Consider the following 15702-nt stretch of genomic DNA (forward strand, 5'->3'; position numbering starts at 1 on the left):
CATAGCCTTGAAGCACCCAACATGCCACCATGGCATCTGCCTGCCTGCACCAGGCCAGATTTTGGGAGAAAGAGGCTAAGCAAGGAAAGTGAGTAATGCAAACAGGTGAATAGTAAAAACAACACTCAATAGCAAAAGCTAGCACTAGGCTTGTGAGACAAAAAGGTAGATTCAGTAGAAAGTTTTGTTAATTAATTTAAATTCAACGAAAACTTTGGGTTGATTTTCCTGATTCCAAAGGTTAAAAGCTCAACAGCTCTGTCCTCCTGTCTCTCTTGGGACCACAGATGAAGGCCTTTCACTGCCAACAAGTGGGATGGGAGATGAAGACCCACATCTGGAAATTGCTCTGCAGCTCCCTGCTATGCCAAAATTCCCCAGGACCTGTAGGACACCATGAGCAGTCTGACTCCTGCAGAAATCTCAGCTCTGGCAACTTGAGTCCAAATTATTGGCTGCACAACAAAGTCCTCCATAACACCCTCCCCTGCAGGTTTCCAGGCTTCTTAAGGTACAATTGTTGGCAGGAACTCACTGAGATCCAAGCTTTGAGCCACCTGAATGTTACCATTGGCAGCTGGAAATCGCAGAGCTTGCAGGCTTTCAGGTTTCACAGGCACCAGGACATCAATAACATACAGGGATATAAGTGAAACTTCAGAACCATTGCTTTAATTAGAGAGCTGTTGGACACAAGGTGGTAACTAAATGTCAGAGAATGCCAGGTATCACACAGCTTATAAACACACCACATGATGAAGAATTAAATTATGCACAGGATAATACTACAAAGCAGGAGAGGAGAATTTATTTGTATAATACATGAAAATAATACTCAGATGTTTTAGATCAACCCCTGTAAGCAATTTTGTTTCACATTATGAGTAACTTATTAGGAGTTATTTCTAGCTCCTCCAGAATTGAAGAGGTTTCCAGTGGTAGTATTCATCATATTTACTTCTACGATTCAATCCCAGATCTCCTTACCCAGCAGAGCTTTAGTGTTCCTTTTGGAAAAGGAAACACACTTGGTTTTGAAGGTGGGGAAACATTGCTTTCTCATTAATGCCACGTCACAGTTCTTGGACCCAACATTACAGCTGTAACCATAGGACCAATCTTTTAGAGCAGTCTTAGGCCCTGCTTTCATTGTCAAATGTGACATGAGAAGCTGATTTGTAGAGCAAGACACTTGGTGGTAAGTCAGCATTCACTCTGCATGCATTTCTAAAGGCCATACTTCAAACAAAATCTTACATGGTGCAGTAGACTGAACACTTACCACGTAGCCAGGACACACAGGATGTACAGCATGACATACATCATGCAAGATGTGCATCCTGAGACTCAGCTTGATTGGAGAAGAAGCCCATTCATGGGCTGACTCCACCATGCAATGTAAATTGAAGTGTGAAATGCAGGGAGGACTCAGAGATTCATTCCAAGAGTGTTCAACTGACCCAAGGTAAGAACGGCAGTGTAGGTGCACCCCTGTTCTCCCAGCTGCTTCCCACACCACCTGTATGCCCCAGGACTGTGGGAATATGCAGTGCTAAGTTAATATCTACTCAAATAAACCTACTTCAGTTGGAGTGAGGGTTAGTTCTTTCTAGTCTTGTGATAATGACTACATTAACAAGGCCTTTGCCTTCTATATGCAAAAGTAAGCAACAGTCATTAAGCTACACAATCCAATTTTAATTAAGCAGACCAAGAAATCATCAACCTGTAGTCCTCTAACTCTCTTCTCTCTCCATTGCAACAGTGGTCAAATTTTAATTACATATGATGAAAGTCCAGGCTGGATAAGGAAAAGTTTTTCCAATTAGTCTTTTCACTTGATGACAAAGTACTCCAAGCTTCCTCAGAGACTTGTACCTTAAATGACTACTGACAAGATTAAGAATCATGTTCACTTTTTTTTTTTTAATTCTAATAATGAATCACAAGAATATTAACTGTTTGGTATTGCAAGTGCCTGGAGCCAGGCTTCTATCTATGCAACAAAACTGTTCTCATATGCCAAGCCAAGATCAACTTAAACTTATTGATTACATATTTTATACTGAACACAAAACACAGAAAATATTGATAGCCAAATTATCTGGCTTAATATAAAAGAAATACAATGGATTTTGGAATGAAACCAGAACCCTAACATTTACAAGTATTTTCAATAACGAAAAACTCCATGAAATTACAATTTCAGCAGCTAGTAGTGCATATTAAAAAAAAAAAAACTCAACTTGATCTCTGATCTACAGCCTTAACCAGGAGTGTTATACACCTGGACTAATAATCTTGAGGGTATGTTTTCACTGATGGAGGAGTGTTCATTTTCTTTTCCTCTTCTCATTTCCAGATTTTTTAATGTAGTTTCTAACAAGAGAACTACCCCACCCCCCCCAAAAAAGCCCCACCCATACCTTTGCTTTTATATACAATTTCAACACTATTTTGAGACTTGGTATATATTTTAGTATTAATAATCAATATTTCTTAGGCTATTGCACTTTCTATGAAACACTAAGTCAAAGCCTTACTAATTTGTCTGAGACATAAGGGGACAACTTACTTTTCTTGGAAAGTGACAACACTGATAAGCCACTAAAAGAAGAGAACAATTTTTCTAGGCTAATTATAATATCCATTATGGAACGGATATCCTTTAATAATAGTCTTTATTATGAGAATAAATACATAAAACAAATGCAATATATTAGCCACATTTCTTCATATACATTCAGAATAGAACAAGAAGCTAATAGGCATAATCAGCAGAACTAGTTGAACAAACAAATTTTTAGTAAGCCAACAACACTAGAGGAAAGTTGGAATGTTTATGCACCCATAGCAGACAAAGAGCATGTGATTTCCGCATTTCCTTTGTATTCATTTAAAGAGAAACACGCTGTAGTTGTAAGCATGAACTGTATGAACTGATGGAAGTGTTTAGCTCCGTGCGGTGGCCGTCTGAGGCTGTTCTGACTGCAACTGCTTCCCAAGGTATTCCCTGAAATACAACAAAAAATCAGATTGAGAAATGTTCTGGAGAGTGGGGAGTGCAACATCCGTGGGAATTACTAAGTGTATAAAGAAGAAAGAGCTTTAAGTTCAGAATTAATCCCTTAAATTATGTCAGCTGGAGCAACAATGAGCACACCCAAGCATCCATCATCTGCCCTATGAAAATAAAGTACAAATCAAACATAACAAAGCTGTCTAGAAAAGGAAAGAGCCCAAAGGGAACATTGAGAAGCCGTGACAACTGACACAGAACACCCATGAAGCAGATAAATTCTGATTGTTAAATACATATTTTAGAAGTTATGGCAAAACATTTGAAAGTATCCCTTTCCACAACCCAGCTGCAGGAGCATGTGTAACACAAAGGACACACTGGCAATACAACAGGCAAGCAAATAGACACTGACTCAATAACTACATATTCAAGTTGAGAAAAATAAAAGATAATCAATCTAGGCCCACTGTATAGCAACATCTTCTTTAAAGCGTTTTCCTCACCTGCACTTTGAAGTGCACTAAGCCACTTACTTTCTATCTCTCCTCTCAACATTGGAACTTCTCCCAGATTACTGGCACTTGCTCTGAGCAACAGTGTCTAAATCCCATGGAAAAATACTGCACAGTTCTTCTGAATGTTACAGTCCTTCACTCTCTCTTGTGAAAGCAGATCAACACTTCACAAAAAAGAACCATAAAAAAGCTGAAAGCAGTCTTTAACAATAGTACCTGGGTTGCTGCTTGTCACAGAAAATACAATAATTGTACCACTGTATCAAGTGAAAGAGAGGTTTCAGGACTCGTGAAATGTAGGCGTTCTTTTTCTACTGCTGATCATACACTTAGTATTGTGCTTTCTCACTACACAGATACTTCAACCTACACAGGTTAAGCACTAGAAGCATCTCAGAGGGATGATGTTCAGAAAGAAGTCTCAAAAAAACCCCACATAACTCAAGAGTATGTGCTTTTGCTTTATTAAAAAAATAAATTTAAAATATCAGTTTTTTTGCACATTTCAAAAACTAGTTTTCAGCTTAGTGTCCTGTTGAACAGTTATCCCTTATGCATTGCAATTCCTACTGCATAATGAAGTTCAGCATTCCAACTGTACCACCCAACACCACTTTTCTCAGTTTTAACATTAGGCATCCAGAAAAGCAAAAGTTCCTATAAACATTAACTTCAAACACCTCTAGCAAAGAAAATAACACATAATTTGTATGCTGAACTATATGTTACAGTTTAGCACCTTCATTTACAGCTCCATCAGGTGTTGCTGTAAAATCACAGTATTTTAATGCTTGGGCTCCACTTAATAGATACAACTCTTGCTCATAATAGACAGGTTATCACCCAAAAAGTAGAGGCTCCTGCTGGCAAAGAAGGAAATGAGCTGCTCTCTTGTGGTTTTGCAGAACTCAAAACTGTACAGCAAAACAAATTTTGACCATCATCCAAAAACACACACAGCAACTATGGCAGAGCTTTCACACTCACCAAACCTCTTTCTGCTCCCTCTATGTTTTTGGTTGCCTTTTTTTTTTGTTTGTTTCATGCCTATATGCATGTACTGATTCTAGTATTTCTTCTCTGACATCCAGCCTTGAAACCAACTGACACTTGCTGCATACATGGCTCTGCTTGTCATATTACAAGCCCACAACATTATTTATTCTTAAAGCACAGATGAACCATATTGCATGTGAAATTCCCACACTATTACTTCGAAGTAGGAAAATCAATTAAGCTAATAATCCATAACATTACAACTACTGCAAAGCTTACACTGTTTCAGATGCATGGCCAAGGCTTTCTAAAAACCCCACTAGAGTGCAGTGCAGTCAGCAAAAATCTCCAAGGCAGCAGAGCAGTAGCACATTTTGTAGGTACTTAGTGCCTTCACACACATATTCAACTTCTACAGTAAGTAGAACAGTATCTTCCCTACAAAAACCTTTTGTAGGTGTAAGGTTTAAGTTCAGGGTCAAGGAAAAGGTCTCATCCCATTTCCCCATATAGAATGAGTACCTGCAGTTACATCTCTACATTGTCATGCTGAAAATCCCACAGTGTTACTACCCCATCACCTCTTTAGCCACCACCAAGGGCCACTGAAATGCAAAAACCTTGCATTACAAGCTGTTAGAAGGATCACTTAATTTTCTGTTTGGTTATCACTTCCATTTGAAGGTCACTGGTTAACCCAGGACGAGTTATTGCATGGTCTAGATTAGATGAATATGGAATCATAGAAAGGTTTGGTTTGGAAGGCACCTTAAAGATCATCTGATTCCAAACCCTCTGCCATGGGCAGGGACAACTTCCACTACACCAGGCTGCTGAGAGCCCCCTCCAACCTGGCCTTGAATACTCCACAGGATGGGGCATCCACAGATTCTCTAGGAAACGTCTTCCAGTGTCTCACCACCCTCACAGGAAATAATTCTTTCTGATATCTAATCTAACTCAGCCCTGATTGATTTCACAGCCGTCATTCCTTGGCCTTGTGAGAAGGCCCTCTCCAGCCTTCCTGTAGGCCTCCTTTAGGTACTGTACAGGTGCTCTAACATCTCCCAGAGACTCCTCTTGTCCAGGCTTAACAACCCCAGATCAGATCTTCTCCTCACAGCACAGGTTTTCCATGCCTCTAAATCACCTTCATAGGTCTCCTCTGGACCTGCTCCAAAGTGTTAAGCAGGACCCTGTTCTCCCTCTGCTAAAACACATACTAAAAGAATAAGAAGATTCAAATATATTTTATAAATACTGGTGTTTCATCCTGTTAGGAGGTTAAGAAGCACTGTAAGCTCCAAACTGCACTCATAAGTTGGACATAAATGTCCATCCCCATGCTATTATGAATTAAGGGTCTAAGACCTCATTCTGCACTGATACTTAGTTAAACTTTATTTTAAAATCACGGTTTTTCTCTTTACTATTTACCTCTCAGAATTAAAGTCACCTGTAAGAATGCAAGTATTCAACACATTGCACTATAAGAGCAGGTATGATGAAAGGATGGATCTTGTCATAAGATAACAAATCAGTTAATAAAGTAATCAAAATAGCATCTGAGATTTGTGATGTGCACTACAATAGAAAGTAATAAGGCAGGTATTAGGCTTACCTTTTTTTAATTGCAAGCTATAAGCCCAAGAATTGGATCACTACAAGATATTTTAAACCATTTTCCTCACATCGTAACAGAAAGGCCTTTGTAAAAAGGTCAGGTTTAGCCATCTTCTTATTTCCTTCAACATAAAACCATCCTTATTAAAAGCAGATGAAGCTAGTGCAAACAAGTTTGCATTTGCACATAACAGCATTCAAACACGAAACAACTGATTCAGTATAAATTTAAAAGAATGAAAAATATTGCCTCTGCACTGCAGAAAAGCTTCAAATGTGCAACTGTAGTACTCAAGACTACAGAACACTTTTGAAATCAGCTATAAAATCTTCCATTTCTCAATTAAAGCTCAGACCAACAAGACTTGAAACACCACACACTTTCACTTCCCTGGTCACCCAAAAATCTAACAGTGAAGCATAAGTAATTTCCATTTGCAAATTAATCTTTTCATTCTTACTAGAACAACCAAGTGAGATTCCTTCCACAGTAGAAATTCCCCCTTTTTGTTGCCTCTTTTTAGACACATATTTTCTGCAGTTCCCAAAGTGCTTTTTCGAGGAAGAAAAGGAAGCTTACAGGTGAATACAAGAATTCATTTTATCTCAAATTCTTATTCTAATTTGTTTCTTCCTTTTGCTTAATTTAATCAGTTTTTGTTTCTCATGAGAGCCACTGACACCTTGAAGCAGAGATATACTAAATGTCATAATTGAAACAAATGCTTCAAGTTTATTTAGGAAAAGGCACACAGAACTGATCCAACATGTAAACTCAGTGAATATGGAATAAGGAGATTGCAAACTAGCACAAGACACCACCTACAAATTTTATACTAAATATACCATATACTAAAAGATCATTGTCAATAACAAACAATCTGCGATAGAAGGGGTATGATAAGACACACACAACAGATCCCTAGGGGCCATGTGTTAAAAGAAACAAGCCTTGAAGTTTAAGTAGTACTACTTTCAGTGTTATTCTCCAAATTTCAGTGCAGTCAGATTTACCTGTCCTTTAAAGGACACTGAAAATGAAGAGGCAAAGGAAGAAAAGTGGATGAAACACAGAGTAAAGGAAGGATTAAATTTTCATATTTTCTCTTTTCTTACATTTAACTCTTGAATCCTGGTTATTAAAAAAGTTATCAAAAATATTTGATAGTCTTAAATATCTGCAATCTCTAGCTTGGTTTAGCAGACTGGGGTTCCCAAGAGACAGAATGCCTTGCTTTGACAAAAACCAAAATTAAAATACTGATTTTATTTTTCTCTATCTAAACATAAACGTAGAGTTCCATACTTTTGAAAATGAAATTGAAAAGCTAGTTCTAAAGAAATCCTTCAAAAAATCTGCCACTTGATTCAATACACTCAAAAGACATTGCCAACATACACTGTTTACAGACAAATTATAAAGATATGACAAATAGTTAAACAAACAAGTTCACAGGACAGGCAGCAGATAGAATAGTTTGAACGAATTGATCAGTTTTGCCAGCCCTATGTTGCATTTCTGCTAGAGGTCTAGTAAGCTGGAGAGAAGTTGTTAGACTAGAAAGAGATGGACCAGTTTTACTAATTTATTGTGGCTTTACAAGTAGGTATTTGAACCACATAATTGATATATTCCCAATTCTAAGAAGGCTAAACTAACCCATGAAAACACTGTCTTGTAAGTGTTACACTCCATAGATTAACCATCCGTGGAACCTTTGAGCAGTACACATGATGTGGCAACACCACCACAAGGTTGCAACCATCTGTCTAGTCTCCACCTAATCCAATGTGAGACAAAGCTGGAACACCCACCCTTTAACCCATTCCAGCTGTGTAGGCCTGTTTCTCACAAGGCACTCAGGGTATTCTGGTGAGCACTTTTTGTTCATTTAACTCCCAAGTGAATTGCAGTGAATTGCTTTCTACAAATAAGCTCCCTTGAACATGGTTACTGCAGTGTCACATTAGCACTGGTGGTGGCTGGGAGAAAGGCAAGTGGAGCTCCACAGGGGCCACCACCAGCTGCATTTGCCTCCCCACAGAGCCACAGTCACAGAAGCCAGGAAATAAATAAAGAAGCCAGGCGCAAATCAAACCTGAAGTGATGTTAATATTTGGTTCCTGATAGGTAATATTAACTTGTCTTACTGCTGGATCCTAAGTTATAATGCTGCACATTTTCATATATCTTTTCTATATATAGTACAGAAAAAAAATTATATATACACATTACATGTTCCTCAATATCATCTTCTTCACAGCAGTAAACAGGAAGAGAACAGTTATGAAAGTAGTAAAGTAACAAACAGAGATATCTTCCTAGAGAGCTGAGCTGGGAAGACTGCCAAAGCTGGAGTGCTACCACAGGAGAACTGCTGTTCTCTTTTGTCATTTGTTTACTGAACACAATTTTCTTCTTTGACTCAGTGAATTTATGCAATATGAAATATTCCAATTTAAAAATGGTATTAAAGAATATAAAAAGTGTCTATTATATCAGTGCCTACCATGAGTGGTTTTGAAGGTAAGTCATTACAAATCAACAGCAAAAACAAAGAAACAAACCTACACAGCAGAATCAAAGCCACTTTGATCAAACAGCTTGGGCCTCCAACACATCAAACTGAAGATTTTTATAACTTATCTTTTTCAGTGGAACCATGGTGATTTTCACCATGTATCTCCTTGACCTATAAATGTGGCTGTGGATCTCAAGAGAAAAAAAATACTGCAAACATCTCCGCAATTCTCAATACTTAGTTTAACAGATTCCACTTCATACAAACAAATAGAACAAAGGCCAACTGTTGAGATAAACAAAATCTAGGACATTGTTTCTGTTCAATTATTCACAGTAAAGAGATGCTCAACATTCTGATGTGCACATAAAAACTAAACAGCCTTAATGGTTGTACAGAAGGATTATGAACATTACATGAAAGGGGCTTTGTGTTTCCAAATGGAGCCCTTTCTTCAGCTGAATGCAGTAACATTAATAGACAATCTACAGATTATCATGATTACTGAAAACATTACTCATAGCATGGTTTAAAGCCCTCCTTACGACATGAAATGCAGCATTAATGTGAGTCTTCAAACTGAGACACTGCAAGAACCTTCTTTCCTCTCAGTTGTTTCCCTGGTTTTGTCCAATCTTAGGAAGAGTTATTCTAGACTTCCAGTTCACAGCTTCACATACAAGCTATGAAGAGACAGCAGATCAATGAGCTCTTATAACAAAGCTATGACTTAAGCATTTGATTTTAAAAGAAAATAAACTGTGAAATCCAATTCAATGTGTGTCTTTCTATTAGGGAGAAAAAGCACCAGCCATTTTTCACTTATAAGATACGCTATGAACTAACACACAGACCCATTCTGTGAATTTAAAAAACCCACTTGACTAAAACTTGCAATGTGGTTTGAAAACAGTTTTATATTTAAACAGAAAGTTTAGTTACCACAAAGAATTTTTTTGCTTACAACACTTCAGAGGTTTTTATGTAAGAATGACCAACATCAATAGTGTTTCACTGAATTTTCCTATCAGGAAATCAAATTTTTAAAGAACACTAATCAGAAGTAAATTATCAAAAAGTTACCTCTTTGGTGACATGTTTTTCAGCATAGTGCATGAAAATGAGCAACTTCTTTGAAAAAAGAAAATGCAAACTGAGCAGAATGTCTGAAATCTTCCATGCTAACATGAGCTCTAGAAATATTAAAAAGTGTTTCTGCAAAGAGTAGAGATCTCATGACAGAAAACAAGAGCACAGTGTGAATCCCAGAGAGCATATGCCCAACAAAAAATCACAGCCTCTACACCTATATGGAACGAAGTTTTACAAGAATACATCTTTATGTGCAAATAAAAAGATGGAACACTCCACTAGACATCAAGTGTGCCTGTAATTAACTGGATTTTTGCTTGTCTCATTCTAGCGAGGAATGTTCTCTTAAAAAAGATTATTTTTTATCAGAGACACTATCTTCTCAAACTTTTCATTTAGTTAACTTCTGTTAACTACTGAAAAGGAATTGTAGCGATAATGAAGGTTAAGAACCAGGAGAAATAAATATAGTAGCAGTCATTATCCTGTAGGTATTGTTTCCCAGATTTAAGCCTACTACTCTATTAAGCATTCCACACTTCAGTGTTGGGATAGAGGAAAAAATAAGGGGTGAGGGTGGGTGTAAACTTCATGGCTGCCAGGTAAAAACCACTACACCCTGCAATTCTCACTCCCAAATGCAGTGTACAGAAGCTATCTGTAGAGTAACCATTTCTAAATATAGCATATTGGAAATCCTAGTCAGTTTCAGATTTTTTACTGTCTCCTTGCAGAATTCCTCATTTTAAAAGATGGAGAGCAAGTAATTTTCTCTGGGCTGTGCATTTAGAAAACCATGTATGAACCTGTTGTGTATCCAAAGCTTGCCCAATTTGTTGCTTCATTCAGTATGCCCTCTATGAATTCTACTTCCATACCATACTTGATCATGCTGAAGTGACCCATCCTAACTCCCACCGTTCAGCACCTGCCAACATACTCATAGTCCTCATGTCAGTAGCAAGGAGGAGGTGAGGAGCCCCACGCCCAGGATGGTGAATGTCTGAGAGGAACCTGTGCTGGAGCAGGGCCCTGACAAGGATCTGCAGATCCATGGAGAGAGAAGCCCACACTGGAGCAGGTTTCCTGGCAGGACTTGTGACCCTGTGGAGGGACACATGCTGGAGCAGCCTGTCCTTGAAGGACTGCACCCCGCAGAAGAGTGACCCATGCTGCAATAGTTTGGGGAGGGCTGTTGCCCATGGGATGGACTCGTGTTGGAGAAGTTCATGGAGAACTATCTCCCATGGCAGGGACCCCATTATGGAGCAGGGAAAGTATTCCTCTCCCTAACCAATGGGAGAAAACAATGTGTGACAAACTGGCCATTACCCCCATTCTATCTACCTGCAGCCCTAGGGGAGGGGGTAGAGCTCAGAAGGAGGAAAGGGTGGAGAGAAGGTGTTTTTAAGGTCATATTTACTTCTCACTATCTTGCTCTGGTATTGTTAGTAATAAATTCAATCAATTATCTCTAATTTGAGCCTGTTTTGCCTGTGGCAGTATTTGGTGAGTGATATCTCCTGGTCCTTATCTCAGCTCAGGAATCCTTTGTTGTATTTTCTCGCCCCTGTCCAGCCATGGAGGAGAGCAATAACAGCAGCTTTGGTGGGTGCCTGCACCCAGGGTCAACCCGCTACACAGGTTCCCAATATCAGCATGGGGTGCCATGACTAACACAATTCAAGTCAGATTGAAACTCAGGACTAATTCCCATGTACAGGCAGTAAGTGATGATAAAGATAATTTTGCTCCTCACTTCATCAAGTGCATGATCATTTAACATGCAAATGTAACTGGAATATTTCACTTGAACTTATCTCATCTGAAAAGCTGACAGCAGTTACTGCTTTTGCCAATGTAGCTTCACCATTTAAGAGAATGCCTGACAGTCTGATTTCCCCCCATTAATCCCTGACTTAAAAACCCCTAAGGGAAAGCCAGTTGAGCAGCCTGTAATGAACTACTCAAATTACTTAGGAGTTAATTGCCTTTAAGTTAAGCTAACAGTCAAATGATACAGCTGTGTTGTAGGCAGAATGCTACTGCAGCTGCCCTATGGCATTCCCTCAATTCAAGTACCACAAGTTTTCCTTTGTTAGCTCCAGGCACAGCACTTGCATCAAGCCTTATTGTGGCAGAGAAAAGCTTTATTTTCTAATCTTTCTCTCACTTAACCTTCAGGAAAAGCCTGACTACCTCTGTCACATGTGTCACAGACAGTAATGCCAAATTGTTCTGTACCAGTTAAATTCAAGGAAAAAAACACAATTGCTTTGAGTGAAATAACTGTAATTCCAGAATAAGTGGAAGCAAGACAAAGAATGTTTATTGTTTCCCCAGGTCTGAAGAGCAAGGGAAACAAAACCTTGAAGTTGCTGGATAACATATCTTATGACAATGCAAAGCTTAGTAAGTCAGCACTTAAATCACAGTGTGCGGCAGTCAGGGGACTCAGCTTGTGCGGTGAAACGAGACAGCAATGAAACAGAAGAGCTCCCAACACTCATCAAAAGCCAGATCTACACAAAGACAGATCTAGCTTCCCACATACAAACAGTGTGTCATTTCCTTCACTTAAGCTGTAAGTCCATGCCAGGGGGAACACTACTTTGCCAAATAAGAGCCAAGGACAGTGTGTCCCAGAGGCTTGTTCCACTATGAATTAAACAAGAAAACATTCCCTACAGAGATAACAATGTGAATCTGGAAGTGGCACTAACTTACACAGATTCTTTTTACTGACACCTCTGAAGATCTGAAACTAGGTACTTTTGCCATCTCCCCCTCAGTCTCAAGTCTAAAGGTTCACAAACTGTGAAAAGCAGGCACAGAAATGTTCATACCATTAAAAAACCAAAACAAATCTAGAAGACCAGATGTGATGTTTTTACAAGTAGCAGTCTCTCACTGAAAGTGAGAAAAAGCCAGGTTTGGCATTCAGGAAAATTTTCCTAGCACTGAGGTTTGTGCTGGAGAAAGACCAAAGGTCTTCCTACCAGATTTTCAAGACACCAGAACACACATGAAATAAAGCCCATCCCTGCTGCAGAGGCAGTATCAGTAACTAAACTTTCCATGCTGTAATTTCTATTTAGAAGCAGCTGGTTTGTAATACTCAGAATGTTTCAAATGTATCAGAACAGCAGTGAGAATAGAAATGTATTAAACTGAGAAGCAGGGCAGAGCATAATATACAATAATAACCAAAAAGTAGATTGAACATGACCATATGTTTAGATTCCATCTCCACACTCAAAAATTCCATGTGATCTATCAAAGTACTCATTACAGGCGGAGAGTATTAGCTGGAATTTTCATAGTAGGGTATTTAAACACATGCTTCTCTTTTATGGAAGGTTCCCACAGCATCTAAGAGGGAGTAGGATAAAATGAATATAACATGCATGAGAGTTAAAATATTAAAACCTATATTCTTCAGAAGGAAGGGGAGAAAATTAGCTTTGTTTCACTTATGATACACTGCAGAGAGAGACAATGGGAGCTTTTTGTCAACTTAGCCAGCTTGTCACAGCAAGGAGGTGACTTAACCTGGCAGAAGGTGCTTACTAGTCCATGTTCCTCTACCACTTTCACACAGCTAGCATCATCCCTACTCAGCCTTTCAAAAGTTCAAATTCTGTAACAGGTGAGCAAATTGACAGATGTTATAGATATGTCCAAGCACTAAGCTTTTCAGAAATAAAAGGTTGTTTAAATCCAAAATTAAATTAGTTTTTTGTATCTCAACACTTATGTTCCAATATACTCAGATGTATTGCTGTATTTTATCTAGCTTTAAGGCAATGCCAGACTGAAAATACGAGCTCTGGTGCACTCATAATTAATAACCAGATTAAAAGCTCCTCATTAGTATTTTTAACTCTCCATGCTTTATGCTTAGCATATCCAATTAGTTTGGCAACTTATATAAAGTTGCTTCATGAACACTGTTTTTCAGAGCTTCAGCCCCTCAATGCTTCCCCTAAAAGGTCCAGTGTGCTGTTGGAAAGGCAGCCTCACACACCAGCAAGCTCTGTGGCAGAACTTGCCAAGACTTCAGGGTTATCAGAGAGCAAGCACTCAATCAGCCCAAGAACTTCTGCTACTCCACACACAGCTCAAATAATTCATAGAATCATTTCAGAATTTCCTGACTTGAGAAAGGAACCAAAAGAACCATCAAGTCCAGCTCCTGGCCCTGCACAGGGCCAGCCCAAGAGTCACACCATGTGTCTGAGAGCATTGTCCAAACACTCTGAACTCTGGTGCTCTGACTACTTCCCTTGGGAGCCTGCTCCAGTGCCCAATCACCCTCTGGATGAAGAACCTTTTCCCAATACCCAACCTAGGCTAAAACACATTGTTCAAGTGAATTACTTGTGTGACAGTCAACTATGTAAGGAAGCTACTCAAATCAGCTATCTCCAAAATACACAGAAAAACTAAGTTTTTACCATAAGCATCATAGTAATCTGCTGTTTAAAAACTGCTCTATTAACACATAAAAATGTTATTTCTCCCCTAAAAGAAATCTACTGTTTTGAATCCTGTCTCCACAACAAAGATTTCTCATGGTTATTAGTATATTAAATAATCTTCACATACCAGTTGTGAACCATCAGCTTCTGCACAGCCAGCAGTGCATTATAACGAACTTGCTGGTCTTCATGATGCATGTGGTTCATGACCAGCTGCTTACCACCAAGCTGTTCAATCACTCTGAAAAACAGGAGAGGAGCAAGTTTTTTGACATTTCTTTCAATTCTGGGTAGCTATCCTATCCAACCACTTCTCATCCAAGGCATTAAGAGGTTAAGTTTAAATTATATAATATTTGTTTCATTAAAATTATTTATTTGGCAAGATACATATCCCACCTGATGTGTTACAAATACATATCTTCTGTAATAACTACAATTTTTTTAGAAAAAGATATTTTAAGAATTCACCACAGGGAGTGTTTATACTGGATTCCTGTTCACGACTTTGAAATAAATAATCAAGAAAAGAACCCTTTTCAGAAAGGGTTACACAGCTCTGGAAAAGGGTTTGCCGGGTACAGCATTATCAATTATTAGGTAGGAGAGGCAGTGCCATCCACCCCATAAATGGATGACAACCAGGTCACTCATTTTTTGCAAGAACAAAACCTCAATCTCTTCTGCGTTGTCTAATACAGAAGAATGCTTGTAATCACACCAAGCCCTATTAAATCACCCATCTCATACATATAGTGCTTTTTGAGATTCAAACTGTACTAGAGCCACAGCTACTCCTGCACAAGATGCAGAACTGGCTGTTAAGGTGCCATTCCCAGAAAAAAGGATATGCTTCAGCTGCATCTTTCACTACAAACTTCACCACCACAGTCAGCCTTAGCTTTTTAACAGTTATACCAACTCCCCTATGAAATACTGATGAAACCTTGTATTGCATGCCATGAATATATTATTTCTTAATAAAACTGGTAAAAGGCAACACGCTTAAAACCTGAAAAAGTATCACCACCCAGATGACTTCACATGCAGCATTTCAGTCTGTCATAACAGTAAGTTTGGAGAGAATTTGCAAGGAATATATAAACTGATTTACTCACTGACTTTCATATGTTTTTTTACAGCAGTTCTCTCACTTAGTAGTTAAACATGCTATCCTGTGAAGACACTATAATTTGCTTTAGAGGCTTAACCTGATGTTGCCCTGCTATTTAAAGCTTGCATTAGCTATCTGCATGGAGTACTGCTCTTTTCATGGCCAGATTAATGCATTGCTGCTGCACAACAAAATACATTTTTGCAAACTACAGAACAGGTATGAAGACATAGCATGGAGATGAAAAAGAGAATTTTCAATTTCATTTTATAACTCAGTCAAAACTATCCTTAAGACCACAGAGAATATTATTTTCCAATAATATTCAAACATTTTT

At 38.6% G+C, this 15702-nt stretch overlaps 1 protein-coding gene across 1 annotated transcript in view; it reads right to left on the reverse strand.

Annotated features, from left to right (window-relative positions):
* Positions 1-2020: 2020 nt before the first annotated feature.
* ATP6V1H (ATPase H+ transporting V1 subunit H) overlaps positions 2021-15702 on the reverse strand; it is a 46400-nt gene continuing 32718 nt past the window's right edge. Inside the window, exons 12-13 of the mRNA XM_005418313.3 lie at positions 14379-14492; positions 2021-3013 (exon numbers count right to left, since the gene is read on the reverse strand). Of these exons, the coding sequence (XP_005418370.1) occupies positions 2953-3013; positions 14379-14492 (175 nt within the window). The 3' untranslated portion in view covers positions 2021-2952. The remainder of the gene's footprint in view (positions 3014-14378; positions 14493-15702) is intronic.

Source organism: Geospiza fortis, unplaced genomic scaffold (genome assembly GCF_000277835.1).
Source record: "Geospiza fortis unplaced genomic scaffold, GeoFor_1.0 scaffold53, whole genome shotgun sequence".
NCBI lineage: Eukaryota > Metazoa > Chordata > Aves > Passeriformes > Thraupidae > Geospiza > Geospiza fortis.